Source organism: Aegilops tauschii, chromosome 5, assembly GCF_002575655.3.
Source record: "Aegilops tauschii subsp. strangulata cultivar AL8/78 chromosome 5, Aet v6.0, whole genome shotgun sequence".
In the NCBI taxonomy this organism is placed as follows: domain Eukaryota; kingdom Viridiplantae; phylum Streptophyta; class Magnoliopsida; order Poales; family Poaceae; genus Aegilops; species Aegilops tauschii.
The window spans coordinates 252,293,760-252,310,389 of NC_053039.3; the positions used below are offsets into that span (position 1 = coordinate 252,293,760).

Genomic DNA, 16,630 nt, shown 5'->3' on the forward strand with positions numbered 1-16,630 from the left:
CTCCATCTTTTTGGTCCAGAGGCATCTTCTTCTAATTTTGTCGAGCATCTCAATCAGCTTGGGTGAGAACTTGAGCGTGCACATTTCATAAATGAGGAGAGATGTGACGGTAGCATTAAGCCAAGAAAGTTTACCACCATAGGACATCATTGCGATCGTAGAGGTGAGACGGCGTTCAGCACTGCACACCAGCGACATGAGGTCCAGGATAGTCGGTTTGGTCGTGCCAAGAGGAAGCCCAAGGTAGGTAAACGGCATTGAGCCAACTGAGCACCCAAAGAAGCTCGCAAACGCCAGGGCAGTTTCATCCGATAGGTTGATTGGGATGAGCGTGGATTTGTGAAAATTGATCCAGAGGCCAATGGAGGACGCATAGTCCATAAGGATTTCTTTGATGACAGCAGCTTGCTGAGGGCATGCAGGCATAGCCAGGAATGAAAGATCAAGCAGGACAAGAGAGACAACCATTGGATCATGATCCAGCATGAACCACCATGATTATGGAACACACAACAATTGAAGACTAAGCCTAAAGCCGCCGCAATTGCATGTTCTCACAGGCCTGTCCACGTTAACCACCGACGCGACAACGGGCACCTGTGAGAACTCCGCCAGACCCAGGCCCATTGCTGCGTTTTAGTTTTATCCCAAGTTTCAAACTTCATGTATACATGAGACTTGCATGTAAACCACAAGGTGAAACTTATACTTTGGCCAGGTAGTATGTTTTCATGGGAGTGCAAACAAACCCTGAAATTGATGTGTGACATAATCGCTCTGGCATTTAGGATTCAGAATGGCAAACCTAGCATGGTTGATAAAGTAGGTGTTGCATTTTTCAGAATAAGAACGAAAACAAACAAACAAACAAACTGGATGTTACCTTCCACATGACATATAAAGGCATATCAATCATATTACGTACCCGGGAATTCTATTGTATCATACAAGTAGTACAACCGGTCGTTTGAAACCAAAGATCGCGTAGCAATCTTGGTGAGGATTGGCATACTTAGAGCATCTCCAGCCGCGCCGGCGCTAAAACAGGCCCAGTCGCGCCCCCCAGAAGTCCGTTTTTCACCGGCTCGGGCCGAAACTGATGTCGGCGGACCCAGCCCGAACCCGGCGCCCTGGGAGGTGACTGGGGGCGCCGGCACAAGCGAAAAGGGCGCGTGGGTCCGCCCTGTCGGTGAGTCGAGCGCCTCTTCCCGCCGTTTCTTCCCGCTTTTCCCCCACTTCCCTCCCATTCTCTCCATTCCTCCCGCCCAGCTCCCTCCCGCTCGCCTTCCAGCCGGCCGCCATGCCACCGAAGAAGTACGTCGTCCCCCGCACCGCGGCAACCGCGACCGCCTTCGTCGCCCAGCCGAAGCAGAGGAAGCCGAGGGCGCCGCCGTCCAAGCCACCGGGCATGACAAACGCCGAGTGGAGGGCGGAAGTTCAGCGACGAGAAGCTGTCACCGCCGACCGGCGGAACAGGGCAAGCGCCAAGAAGGCCTGTGACAACGCGGCGCGTGCGGCTGCGGCTTCGGCGGACCAAGCCGAGGCCGAGGTGACGCGCGGGGATGATGAATCCACCCGGCGGTCACGCCCAGTACGCGCCCTGGGGCCAGCAAGGTGTCGGCTCTCCGTCGCCGCAGCCATGGGGATACACGCCCTCGCCGGGCTACGCCGACGGGGACGCGCACGGTGGGTTCAACCCCAACGTCACCTTCCCCATGGACACCCGGCCCAGCGCACGCCCTCGCCCGCCTTCGCCGGCGTGCAGTACCCTCCATACAACTACTCGCCGCCCGCCTACACGTCCTCCCCGACGCCCCTCTCCGCCGTGGCGCGCTGCCCTTCTCGCACCTCGGCGACACCGACGAGACCGAGGCCGACATGGACGACATCATCGCGACAGGCTCGACCGCGGCCGCCGCGTCTCCCGGGTTCGTCACCCCGGACGACACGGTGGATCTCAGCGGCGGCATGGACGGCGAGCTCGGCTACGTCCATGGCGAGGAGGAGGAGGACGAAGAGGAGGAGGAGGAGGAGGAGGAGCCGGCGACTGCTCCAGCGAGGGAAACACGCCGACGCGGCCATCGCTCGAGTGCAGGAGTCCATTGAGCACTTCCTCACCGACGCACAGGCCCGGGCCGTCCTTCGTGAAGAGAAGACCGAGGCGCGGTGGTCGGCGTTGATGTCGAGTAGCGCCGTCAAGCTCGACCTACTCCGGACCAACGTCGTCGCGAAGAAGAGAAACACCGACCTGGCTTTCCTGCTGGGCGGGGCGGACATGCTCGAGAGCACCGACGAGGCGGTCAAGGCGTGGTACTTGGTGGAGCGTGGCCTCATCCTGAACCAGCTTCCCTCGACGACGACGCCGACGCCGACGCCGACGCCGACGCCAAGCCCGAGCGATGATGCCGCCGAGACTCCCCGCAGCACAGAAGCCACGCCGACGCCGCCAAGCATGGAGACCCCGCCAAGCCCGCGCACGCCGACTCCGCCGACACCGGAGGCCGACCTCGCCGTCTGATGCGCACGCGCGCCCTTTTCTGCTTTTTGTACGCCGAACTTTTCATTCGATCACCGAACTTGTAGCCGCTTGATCGCCGGATTTGTGACGTCTATTTTGTGAGCGGGAATGACTACGTTTGAATTTGCCACGGCCGAGGGGCGGCGCCTGGGGGCGTGGCTGGGAGGTAGGTCGCCCCCAGGAGCCAATCTAGCGCCGGTTCGCCCCCAGGCCGCTCTTTTTCGGCGCCCTGGGGGGCTGAACGGCTGGAGATGCTCTTAGATACAGTTCAAGTATCAGCATCCAAAGAAAGTACAAAAACCATTGATGCAACTGACAGAAACTAGGGATAAAGTACTACCTCCGTCCAGATTTATTAGTCCCTTTGGGTCAAACTTTGACCTTTGATTTAACTATCAAAAAATAAGTTATATACTACAAAAATAGTATCATTGAAAACCTCTTTTGAATATGAATTCAACAATATAAGTTTTGTGACATACAGTTTATATTTTGTTGGTCAAATCTACGGTCAAATTTGACACAAAATACAAAGAGAACCAGTAAACCAGGACCGTGGTAGTACGGGGTCATATGTACTATCTTAAACACGCAAAGCAGAACAAAGCCCTAAAAATATATATGTAGATTAACGTACTTAAGCCATAAAACTACTATCTTAGGTAACTCCAGAAGTTCAATCTACATAGCAAGCACAAGAGCAGCTTTAGCTCTGCAGCACATGCGTAGCTTGCCTGATGAAACAACACCGTCATGTGACAAGAATCAGCACAAGGCGACTTCACCTACATTTTAGCTATTTGTAGTACAAACATAACAATAAGTGTTCATTTCATTCTCGATAAAGTTTCGTATTCTGGCTCTTGCTGTTCAATATCTTTACTGCCCAGTAGATGAGTTAGAATCGAAGCCTAATAGTCTGGAATGGCTGCAAAGGTGAACCCTGGTGCTCCTCTCCATGAATAGTATGCAACTCGGGTCTCATAAAATCCTGCATAAGACATGTAAATATGTACACGTAAAAACCATATACTCGTTTCGAAAGTGGATCGGTTCTACAGATGAGATGCTAAAGAGCAAGATAATATTTGTCTTCCGCGTAATAGTTGAGATGCAGAAGAGTAGGAAAAGTTCTGTTTTCAACATAATAATTGAGATGCCAAAACGGGCTTGTTTCGCCCGAAATGGAAAAGCCTATAGCAGCTACTGTTACATATCAACAGTGCACCTTGTCTCACATACTCCAGCGATACAAGTGGACATTGTTTTTTACAGGAAGATCAAAAATTAACCAGTATATGGAAGTGGACATGCGTAATGAGCAGATCAAAAACTACACCATGCTTAATTACCCCAGTGATGCAAATGGCCATTGTACATACAGCAAGTATATGCAAGTGCCCACTGTTTTTACAGGAATATTCTCATATAACAATTTGAGGAAGACAATATTCATACTGGAAGATGAAACAGTTGCATATCAATCTTAATACGGAAACTGAAGCGAAGAACATTGACGTACCAGGAAGAAAGGCAAGGATACCCAGGAACAATAGACCATACACCTGAGAGCTATCACCCTCCATGTGACCTGTGGATATAAAATATGAAAGGAAGAGAAGAGAGCTTCCCAGGAAGAGGAGGAACAATGCTAGGGCAATCGACTTCCACGGGATCCTCCTCAAGGATTTTGGAGTATATGTGAACCGGCGGTCAACATTGTCTTCATCCCTGTCCTCCGTAGGAAGAACAGAATAAGGAATGTTCCGTCTGGCCGCCATACTGCAGTATCAGCATTGGAAACACACACTGTGACTACAAGTACAAAAAATGACCAAAGTAATACAACTATACAAGACAGAAGAGTTGAGAAATCACGAAATGTGAAATCACCACCAACAAATGAAGGAAACAGAGAAATTCCATTCCTGGAGAGAAACTGAGGACTAAAATATATAGGCTGCATAAAGCACTTAAACAGTCAAGACAGTGACATGTTTAACAAAATTGAAGTTATCCAGATAGGAGGCTATCTAAATATGATATGGTAATCAGCGGCGGCACCAGGATGGTAATACTGTGGGGTCATTAGCAAGCTGTGGTCATTAGTCTATGAATCCAAGGACTATTACTAAATTTCTTACTAATCAAAGGAGGTTTTCAAAAAACTGTGGGGTCAGTTGATCCCACAGGTTACATGTAGCTTCGCCACTGATGGTAATGCTTGATAGTGGACATTAGACACTTCATGTGCAATCACCCTTGGAGAAGAGTTCAAATTTGTTAAATGACCAAGAACACGTTTATCAAGATTTTTCTTCATTATATGATCAACAAAGCGTTTATAAAGATTTTCAGTGAAGCTCATCAGGAGTTCCTTCCTGCGTGTAATTTGGAACCAACTGAATGAACATGTAGAAGAAGAACAGATACAAACATTGACATAATACATATAAACAAAAGTTCTTCCAGCTACAAAATTTGGGATTCTCATAACAACTTTGAACATTCAATTCAATTTTCTTTTGCTTATGGCTTTACTTCAAAATCACTTGTACACAACCTGTAGAAAATAGAAAGATAGTGCTTCTTACATTTCAAAGTCTAGAAGACACAGCTTCAATCACTAAATTTTATGCTTCTACATAAGTTGCAGAAAATGAAGTTATGATTTGAAGAATTTATATCTCGAATATACACATTCCTTTTCATAAATGCAACCCGAAAAATCATGATCATATCTTCGGTTAAAGCTGGATAGACTTGACTTCATCGATTCTAGGATGTAGTTCTTTCAAGGGTGGACGAAGTATCATGGTTTCCAATTAAATAACCATTGCTGTATGAAAGCAATAGGCATCATATGATGCCTAGTATATAGATGCAAATAGTAAGAAAAACATGCTTAAAACTTCATTTCTGTGCCAAGTTATGTTCAGTTAGACCTCCAGTTCCAAAAAAATATGTGGTCCTTTTAGATGGAATACTTTGATAGGCATGGTGTTTAAGAAAGTTCTAATCTTCAGGAAACCATGGGATTGCTAAAGAGAATGCTAAATGAACCTTTGTTCAGTACTCTGAAAAGATGAATGCTATAACTGCATATGTTCCTAGTGTTTTGGAAAGATGACTGTTTGCTTAGGTGGTGATGCATAAATGTTCAGGAAAGGGATGACAGACGAATGGAATTAAGGGAAAGAAAGGAGAGAAATTAACATCATAGCTACATGCAAACTTATATGCTGAAACACAAATAAAAATCTCGTGTCTTAAAGCAAGTACTGGGAGTCGTACAACTAGTTATATATAAGTTTTTCCTACTAAGTGTATCACAGAAACATACAAATTTTACTTTTGCCAGGAAATAGCACTATTCACACAGTAGCTATAACTTGCAATGACCGTAACAGGAAATTTTACTTTTTCTGCTGCAAGTCAAGACTTCTGATTGCAAGACTGAGAAAGTGGGAAAACTACTACAAAAAGAACACTAATACGGGAAATACACAGGAGCACTCGGGTGCTCCACCCCCCTATACGAATTTTAAAATCAAAAAAATATGGAATATTGGGATATCAAACACGGGTGCCCAACATACTCCTGTGTGAAGTTTCATGAAAAAATACCAGGAAATGTATCCGTGACAAAGAAGATACAGTCCGACCTACAGTCCATCCAAACAGTTTTTTTTTCTATACATAGGATTTTTTTTGACTTTTTTGCCACTGATAAATTTCCTAGTATTTTTTGACGAAATTTCACATGGAAGTAGATTGGACACCTAGGTTTGATATCCCAAAATCCCAGAATTTTTTTCAAATTTCCTGGTATATTTTTTGAACTAAATGTTCATATAGGGGAGCGGAGCACCCAGGTGCTACAAATCCTCTTCCAACTAATACATCTTATTATTCATGGGGCCATGTCCAGTGCCCAATAGAACCATTGCATGTGGGGGCTTTCCCCGCGGTCGCCGGTGAAAAAAACATTGAAGCAATGCAGTTTCGCTAATTGGTATTGCCCATTTCATCAATACTGATGTATTACTCCAATATGGGACGGAGGGAGTATATACTACCAAGCAAACTCATCGACAAAAACAGCATTGCTCATATAATAGGGAACATGTTCAATAAGTTGGTCACATCGATATGGGCATCAACTCTGGCCTTAGATAAACAAGGATGATCCCACAGCAGTGATTTGTTAGCGAGTGCGATTTTTTGGAACCTCTGATACGGAACTTAGTATGCACATGCACACAAGTTCAATCAATGGCATATAGGTTCAATTTATGGGAAACACACAGCAAGTGGTCTAAAATTCACAAGCAAAAACACACAGGTCAATCTATTGGGTGGAGGATGGACTCATTCGGTGGCCGTGTCTGCTACCTGCTTCCGAGAGGTGATACGGTCGGGTGGGAGTGCGCGACGGAGGAGGATCTGGTGGTGACGAGCTGCGCAGGGGAGGTAGTGTGAGAAGCTCGAGGAGATGTCCCCACGCGGAGGACCTGTGAAAAGGCGGAGATCCGATACTCAGCGATGTAGGGTGTTAGCTGATGAAGGTCAGGTGGCGGCGTCGGGAACTCCGAGAGGGGACGAACGTGCGGTGGCCGCGCAAGGGTCGCCACAGAGAGAAATTGATAAGGGGGAATCAATCCCTGCAGTGAGAACTTCGTGCAGCGCAGATTAATTGGAAGGGGGCTCGCCATGGGCGGTGGACGGACATGGAGGAGGCTCGGCCGGAATTGAGAGAGATGACCATTACTGTTCTGGGGTATAGGAGGAGAAGAGGAGAGGGGAAAAGGAGAGACGAGGTGGGGGCTTACCTGCTGTTCGTGCTCCTTTGAAGTAGGTCGCCGGCCACCGGAGGGCACGCCCTTGCCGGCTGGTGCGTACTGGAGGAGGTCTCCTACGTGAGAGCCAGCCAGAGAGGTGAGGGGAACGATCGGAGATGAGAAGCAGACGACTCGCGCTGGGCCTTCTTCCTTTTCTTTTTTTTCTGGATTTGGATGGATTCTCGAGTTAACTACATTTGACCATTTCTTCAGAGCAACTTTCCACAAATTTTGAGTTTTCCAACGCAGAATCACAACTTCTGGACTAATTGTCAGCCCAAACCTGTTAATCAACATCTTGTAATAGCCAATTTGACAAACTAGGCCCACATGTTCGCACCTAAGTGGCAAAAATCCGTCACGTGTGAGCTGCTATGTGGCCTACCATTCCCTCCTCTTGGCAGCCCCTCATTGCGCCATGAACTCCACCAATACGTACGTTGAGCAGGGAGCTGGGTGTCGGTAGGGTGGTTGAAATTCTTCCATTGCATGATCATCAGTGTATAGCGGCAGGCAACGGAACCCAGATTCTTTTTAAAAATCAGGACTGACGTCAACCCGCAATCCACTTGGCTGGGTCCGTCGACCTGGCCAAGTCCCTCAACCCGGCCGAACTCTTCGACCCGTCCAAGACGGCAACCCGGCTCTGACGGCTGGCGCAAGCCGGCCGAACCCGGCGAACCAAGACTTCCCAGCAAGCCAGCTCTCTCGTGGCGTGTTCCTCAACCCAGCCACGGGCCAGCTCCCGTCCCATCCAAGACGTGCGATGGGACGAGTCTCCATTAAGGGGATGAGCATGGCCACAATAACCCACCAACTCCTCTGACCGACAGAGGCGTGGCAACAGTGTCGCACCTACCTCGCTGACCGAGGCCGGCGTGGCTACATCACACCCATCGTCACTGCTGACGCCAGCAGACGGCGACCTAGCGGTGTGCCACTGTAGCGGACTCGACCCGGCCACTCCGTGATGGCTGACAAGACGGAGAACAGTGCCACCTGGCACACGGGGCCCGCGTCCGGAGAATCCGGCGAGCTCTGACACCCGGCGGGTCCCAGCACCGGCTTCCCAGACGATGACAACCCGGCCCCATGGCCTTGTAACTTTACCATTGTAACCCTGGGGGATTGACCTATAAAACCCCCCAGGAGCCCTCATGTACACGGGCACGCATAGAACACAACACACGATCATGCGATCAGTAGAACACACGCACCAGGAGAAGGAGCAGCCTATGCTTTGTCCTGTCTTCTTTCCTCCCCAAAACAGCTCTAGGAGCAAGCTTGTACCTTCCACATATAAACCACACTCGGCAGGATTAGAGGTGTTATCTCTCCGGAGAGCCCTGAACCTGGGTATATCTTGCGTCTCTCGCTCGCTCATGCCGACCTCGCCTCTGGAGCCCACCGGTGCCCTCGAGCCTCCTCCTCTCTTTAGCCATACTTTGGCAACTCCCGTGCGCCCACCACGACAGTTGGCGCCCACCGTGGGGCAGCTCGAGGTCCCGGCCGGAGACATGTTCCAGACGGGGCTCCTTCGCCGCGCTGCGCATCTCCGAAGCGCTCGCGGCCCACGAGTACCCCAGCGGGGTGCTTGACATCTCCGACTCTCCCATTTCCCTCGGCGACGATGCTTCCGCCGGGGCAATGGACCTCTGTGTCCGAGTGGAGGTGTTCGCCACCGACACTGCCTCCTCCTCATCAAGCGCTGCGAGGAAGGCCGCAGCGGATCGCGCCAACGCGCCCAACCCACTACGCGCCACGATGCAGAGCCTCCACGTTCCCATCGCCACCGACGTCGACGCCACTAACGCCGCCAAGACCCGGGCCCGGCTCTAGGAAGATCGCCAGCGCCTGCTGGACCTGTCTGAAACGCTCGCTGCCACGCAGCGTCGTCTGGACTCCACTTAGCGGGACCGCGATGCCGTCTACAGATTCACGCCTGCCGCCGCCGAGCCAAGCCGGGTCGCCGATGTGCGGGCCCGGGGCGGCGCCATCGGCCGCGCCCTCGGCGCAATCCCGCCCGTCTATGAAACCCCCGTGAAGAATATGCGCGCCACGCAGGCGGCCGCAGTCGGCCTGGACCAGCTACAGGGCGAGGAGCTGAAAGACCGCCTGCAGCGGGTGAACGAGCTTCTCGACGCCGCCAACACGCAGCAGGACCGCCTCAACCGCCTCAACAAGCCCGCGGGATCCGTCTCGCGCCACACCAACGACCCCGAGCAGCAAAACACGGTGTCTTCGCCACCCGACGAAGCTCATTGCGGCCGTACCCGGACCCGGCGCAACCGCGCCCCGGCGACTGCCGGCTGTTTGGGCGACGAGCCGGCCCCAGAAAATCAGCGCCGGTACGATCCTCCCCCGCAACCCGACCGTCACTAGCCGGCTAGGCCCGCACGCCATCGATGACACCGACGCTCGCCACCGCCTCGACCAGCTCGCCCTCTCCTTAGAGCTGGAGGAGAACAAAGCAGTCGGGCCGGCTTGCTTCGGCCTGCACATCCGGGATGAGCCCTTCCACAAAGGGTTCACGCTTCCCCATGACACCCCCAAGTACAACGGCACCGTCAAGGCAGAGGACTGGCTCATCGACTACACCACCGCCATCAGCATCGCGGGCGGCAATCGCCGCTGCGCCATGCATTACACCCCACTCATGCTCCAGGGCTCGGCCCGCACGTGGTTGAACAGTCTGCCGGCTGGCAGCATCAACACGTGGGTCGACTTCGAGCAGGCCTTCGTGCGCAACTTCACCGACACCTACAAGCGGCCCGGCCGCCCCAGTCAACTTGCCATGTGCATGCAGTGGCCGACGGAGACCGGCCACGAGTACCTCGCGCGCTGGACCGAACTCCGAAACAGCTCCGAGGGCGTCCACGAGGTCCACGCCATCCAGTACTTCGTCAGCGGTTGCTGGGATGGCACCTTCCTCAAGCACAAGCTCCTGCGCTCCGAGCCGGCCACCATGGCTGCGCTCATGGTGATGGCGGACAAGTACGCCAACGCCGACTCCACCATGAAGATCCAGGTGGCGATGGACGAAGCCGGCAAAGCGAAGCCGGTCCCGCCCCCAAGCCGTGTAAGTGCATCTAGTGCCCCTTAGTAATTTTGGTGTATTGAAGACTTATAGGTTAAGGGACTAATGTGTTTATGAGTGTACACAGATCTATAAGTCTATGAGGAGTTTGATATTTACAGAGAAAGTCGACCCCTAAAAGTGAAGTTCTTCGACTGAAGACTTTGGAATTCTGAAGACTTTCTGAAGACTTTGAAAGTGAAGAAATTGGTGTGACCTTGAAGACTTGGTATTCATTTGAGGAACATGAAGCGTGAAGACTTTTGTTTTCGTAGTTTTATTTTCTCTTTCTTGAGTCATAGGAAACACCGTACTGTTAAAGGGGGTCGAGGAAATACTAAGGAAAAATTTCCATGTGATGCTCAACTCAAAACCCTACACCTACCAATCCCTTCGAGTGAAGCCATTGGAAATCTCATACAGTTCAGTCATATTCTTCAGTGATAGAGACGAAGTTCTTCTGGTCTCTGAGGAATTTGTTCTGACTGAGGAGTTAGGAATTCGCCAGTGCGGATTGCCTACACAGTGAGGAACATGATAGCCCTGAGGAATTTGATACTCAAATTTCCGACCGTTGCTGTGCTATGCGCCAGCTGTCCCAAAATATCTACCCACCTAACGGTCATATCATTGAAAGGCATTTATGTCTTATCATCCCTAGGCTATAAATAGCCGCCCCCTACAACCACTAGCTGGTTGGCTGCTCCGAGAGAAAATGACACTTGTCATTTAAGAGCATCCCATCCTCCGAGGACTTTGAGTGAAAATCATCAAGTGAGGAAAACCCAAACCCAAACACCTACAAACCCCAAGTGATTGAGCATCACTGAAGAGATTGATCCTGCGTGGACCTGACGCTTGTTACCTTTGAAGACTGTGCTTCTTCCAGACGGTTAGGCGTCATGGTCTAGAGCATCCAAGAGGAAATTGTGGATCGCCGAGTGACTGAGTTTGTGAAGGTTCGGAAGTCACCTGAAGACTTACCACGAGTGATTGGGCGAGGTATGTGTGACCTTAGCTCAAGGGGAATACGGTGAGGACTAAGTGTCCTGGACTGCGTGTTCAGGACTGGGTGTCCGGGACTGTGTGTCCTCAGATTTAAATACCTAGCCGCCCTAACCAGACGTACAACTGAGACAGCAGTTGGAACTGGTCTACCAAATCATTGTCTTCACCAAGCCAACTGGTTCTATTTTCTCAACTCTTTCATTTCCTCATAACTGTGTTGTGTGCTTGTTCATATCTGTGTTTGAAGACTTTGACTGAAGACTTTCTCAATTTCCTCAATTCAATTTCTTCAGTCTGTTTGTCTTCATCCTGTGTTACCCTGTGTTTACGCTTTCTATACTCTATGCTTGTTTTCATTTCATCATGATGACTATGCTTGTGTTCTGCTATGCATACTTTTGAGTACTTATTCCGCTGCAAGTAGTTCTTCGCTAAGGAATTTCCTCACCCACAAATTCCTCGGTGAAGAATCCATAAAAATCGCCTATTCACCCCCCCTCTAGTCGATATAACACACTTTCAAGCCGACCGGCGAAAACAGCCGCCAGCAGAACAACAAGCGCAAGGTCGATTAGCCGGCCCAGCGCTACGACAAACACCTCGTCGCGGTCGCCGAGCAGGCACCCGCAGCCGAGCCGGCCGCCAAACGCCGGCAAACCGGCAAGACGGCGAGGCAACCCGCCATGAGCTTTGAGGAGATGCTCAACGCTCCCTGCAAGCACCACAGCGGCGCGAGGCCGTCCACACACACGCTCCGGCAATGCGCCATCACCAAGCGCATCATGAGAGGCGACATCCCACCTCCTCCGGCTCCGGCTCCAGGAGCGGGACCGCCGGCTCCGCCTCCTCCGCCCCCGGCCTCGGCTCACGGCGCAATGCGCAAACACGTCTACCCCGACCAGAACGCGACCTACGTCGTCTTCACTAGCCTTGGCGACGACAAACGTAGCGAGCGCCTGTTCCGGCAGGAAGTGAACACCGTCGCCCCGGCCAAGCCAGAGTACATGCATTGGTCGGAGCGCCCGGGCATTGGTCGGAGCGCCCGGTCACCTGGACCCAAGAGGACCGGCCGTCATGCCGAAACCGGGTGGCTACGCCCCGGCGCACATGCAAGTTCTGGCGAATCCTCATCGATGGCGGCAGCAGTATCAACATCCCTACCGCGACACCATGACCAAGCTTGGCCTCAAGGCCAAGGATCTGGAGCCTTCCCGAACGATCTTCCACGGCATTGTACCCGGCCTCTCCTGCTCCCCCATCGGCCGGATCCGGCTCGACATCCTGTTCGGCACCAGTGACCACTTCCGACGTGAGCCGGTCTGGCTCGAGGTGGTGGACATGTCCAGCGCATACCACGCGCTGCTGGTTCGGCCGACACTCGCCAAGTTCATGGCGGTCCCCCACTACGCCTACCTAAAAATGAAGTTGCCGGGTCCAAAGGGCCTCATCACCATCATCGACGATTACCGCAAGTCCCTGGAGTGCGCCCAAGCCGGCGCCAAACTGGCCAAGTCGCTAGTCATAGCCGAGGAGCGGCGCCAACTCGACTGGATCGTCGCGCTGGCCAACGAGACGCCGGCCATGCCGGCTTCGGCTAAGGAGCCGGCTGGAGAGGCCTCGTTCCAACCCTCCAAGGAGACCAAGAAGGTCAAGCTGAACCCGGAGGACCCCAGCTGCAGCAAGTACGTCATCGTGGGCACCCACCTCGACAGCAATAGGAAGGCGAGCTCGTTGACTTCCTCCGTGAGAATCGGGATATCTTTGCATGGACCCCAAAGGACATGCGGAATATTCTGAGGAAGTACGCCGAGCACAAACTCCATGTCCGCAAGGACGCCAAGCCCGTCCGTCAACCCCTACATCGCTTTTCGGAAGAGAAGAGAAGAGAAGAACCATTGGTGAAGAGGTCGCCAAGCTCCTGGCGGCCGGCTTCATCATGGAAGTGTTCCACCCCGAGTGGCTGGCCAACCCAGTCCTCGCCCTGAAGAAGAACAAGACATGGCGCATGTGTATAGACTACACCAGTCTGAACAAGGCTTGCCCCAAGGATCCTTTCGCCCTCCGCAGATCGATCAAGTAATCGACTCCACCGCCGACTGTGAGCTCATGTCCTTCCTGGATGCTTACTCTGGCTATCATCAGATAAATCTGGACCCGGCCGATGCCCTGAAGACGTCCTTCATCACGCCCTTCGAGGTGTATTGCTACATCACCATGTCGTTCGGCTTGAAGAATGTCGGTGCCACCTTCCAGCGCTGCATACAGAAATGCTTGCTGGTGCAACTCGGCCGCAACATCTACATCTATGTGGATGACATCATGGTGAAGACCAAGCAGCACCTCATGCTCCTCGACGACCTGAAGGAAACCTTTGCCAATCTACGCGAGTACCAGATCAAGCTCAACCCGGAGAAGTGCGTCTTCAGCGTGCCGGTCGGAAAGCTACTTGGCTTCCTCATCTCGGAGCGCGGCATTGAGGCGAACCCGGAGAATATCAAGGCTGTCGAGCACATGCGCAAGCCGGTTTGGCTGCGCGATGTCCAGAAATTCACCGGCTGCTTGGCCTCGGCCAGCCGGTTTCTCAGCCGGCTGGGCGAGAGGGCCTTGCCCCCGTATCAGCTGATGAAGAAGACGATGTCGTTCGAACGGAATGACCAGGCAGACGAAGCCTTCCGTTATCTTAAGCGCATGCTCTCCACCGCACCCATCTTGGCTGCACCAACCGAGAAGCAGCCGTTGTTGATCTACATTGCCGCCACCTCGCGGCCAGTCAGCACGGTGATGGTGGTCGAGCGACCAGAGAAGGTCAAGATCCAGTCTGTTCAGCGCCCGGTCTACTACCTGAGCGAGGTGCTTTCCGCGTCCAAGCAGAACTACCCGCACTACCAGAAGATGTGTTACGGTGTGTACTTCACCGCCAAGAAACTAAAGCAATACTTCTAAGAGCATGTTGTCACCGTGGTCAGCACGGCCCCCATCGGCGAGATCATGGGCTATCGGGATGCCTCTGGCCGGGTTGCCAAATGGGCCATCGAGCTAGCCGGACACACCATCCTCTACGAGCCCCGCACCACGATCAAGTCCCAAGCTCTGGCTGACTTCCTCGTCGACTGGACGGACACCCAGTACCTGCCACCACCGCCAGATTCAACGCACTCGCGAATGCACTTTGACGGCTCCAAGATGCGCTCCAGCTTGGGAGCCGGGATGTCGTCCCCGAAGGGCGACCGGCTCCGCTACACGCTCTAGATCCACTTCGCCGCTGATACGTCTCCAACGTATCTATAATTTTTGATTGCTCCATGCTATATTATCTTCTGTTTTGGACATTATTGGGCTTTATTATTCACTTTTATATTATTTTTGGGACTAACCTATTAACCGGAGGCCCAGCCCAGAATTGATGTTTTTGCCTATTTCAGAGTTTCGCAGAAAAAGAATATCAAACGGAGTCCAAACGGAATGAAACCTTCAGGAACGTGATTTTCAGAACGAACATGATCTAGGAGACTTGGACCCTACGTCAAGAAATAAAGGAGGAAGCCACGAGGTAGGGGGCGCACCTACCCCCCCCCCCCCCAAGCGCGCCCTCCACCCTCGTGGGCCCCCTGTTGCTCCACCGACGTACTCCTTCCTCCTATATATACCTACGTACCCCCAAAGGATCATATACGGAGCCAAAAACCTAATTCCACAGCCGCAACCTTCTGTACCCACGAGATCCCATCTTGGGGCCTGTTCCGGAGCTCCGCCGGAGGGGGCATCGATCACGGAGGGCTTCTACATCAACACCATAGTCTCTCCGATGATGTGTGAGTAGTTTACCTCAGACCTTCGGGTCCATAGTTATTAGCTAGATGGCTTCTTCTCTCTTTTTGGATCTCAATACAATGTTCTCCCCCTCTCTCGTGGAGATCTATTCGATGTAATCTTCTTTTGCGGTGTGTTTGTTGAGACCGATGAATTGTGGGTTTATGATCAAGTTTATCTATGAACAATATTTGAATCTTCTGAATTCTTTTATGTATGATTGGTTATCTTTCAAGTCTCTTCGAATTATTAGTTTGGTTTGGCCTACTAGATTGATCTTTCTTGCAATGGGAGAAGTGCTTAGCTTTGGGTTCAATCTTGCGGTGTCCTTTCCCAGTGACAGTAGGGGCAGCAAGGCACGTATTGTATTGTTGCCATCGAGGATAACAAGATGGGGTTTTTATCATATTGCATGAATTTATCCCTCTACATCATGTCATCTTGCTTAAGGCGTTACTCTGTTTTTATGAACTTAATACTCTTGCATGCTGGATAGCGGTCGATGTGTGGAGTAATAGTAGTAGATGCAGGCAGGAGTCGGTCTACTTGTCTCGGACGTGATGCCTATATACATGATCATACCTAGATATTCTCATAACTATGCTCAATTCTGTCAATTGCTCAACAGTAATTTGTTCACCCACCGTAAAATACTTATGCTCTTGAGAGAAGCCACTAGTGAAACCTATGGCCCCGGGGTCTATCTTCATCATATTAATCTTCCAACACGTAGTTATTTCCTTTGCTTTTATTTTACCTTGCATCTTTATCATAAAATTACCAAAATATTATCCTATCATATCTATCAGATCTCACTCTCGTAAGTGACCGTGTAGGGATTGACAACCCCTTATCGTGTTGGCTGCGAGGATTTATTTGTTTTGTGTAGGTGCGAGGGACTCGCGCATAGCCTGCTACTGGATTGATACCTTGGTTCTCAAAAACTGAGGGAAATACTTACGCTACTTTGCTGCATCACCCTTTCCTATTCAAGGGAAAACCAACGCAGTGCTCAAGAGGTAGCAAGAAGGATTTATGGCGCCGTTGCCGGGGAGGTCTACGCAAAAGTCAACATACCAAGTACCCTTCACAAACCCTTATCTCCCGCATTACATTATTTGCCATTTTCCTCTCGTTTTCCTCTCCCCCACTTCACCCTTGCCGTTTTATTCGCCCTTTCTTTTCCGTTTGCCTCTTTTTCGCTTGCTTTTTGTTTGCTCGTGTGTTGGATTGCTTGTTTGTCGTGATGGCTCAAGATAATACCAAATTATGTGACTTTACCAATACCAACAATAATGATTTCCTTAGCACTCCGATTGCTCCTCTTACTGATACTGAATCTTGTGAAATCGATGCTGCTTTGTTGAATCTTGTCAT

At 51.3% G+C, this 16,630-nt stretch overlaps 1 protein-coding gene across 1 annotated transcript; it reads right to left on the minus strand.

Moving 5' to 3' along the window:
* Nucleotides 1-3,155: 3,155 nt before the first annotated feature.
* Nucleotides 3,156-7,581, minus strand: LOC109740584 (uncharacterized). Its single transcript, XM_020299638.3, has 3 exons — nucleotides 7,351-7,581; nucleotides 4,041-4,300; nucleotides 3,156-3,509 (listed from the first exon to the last, which is right to left on the minus strand). Exons 2-3 carry the CDS (start codon nucleotides 4,297-4,299, stop codon nucleotides 3,430-3,432), a joined length of 339 nt encoding a protein of 112 aa, XP_020155227.1. The 5' UTR covers nucleotide 4,300; nucleotides 7,351-7,581; the 3' UTR covers nucleotides 3,156-3,429.
* Between the last annotated feature and the right edge of the window lie 9,049 nt (nucleotides 7,582-16,630).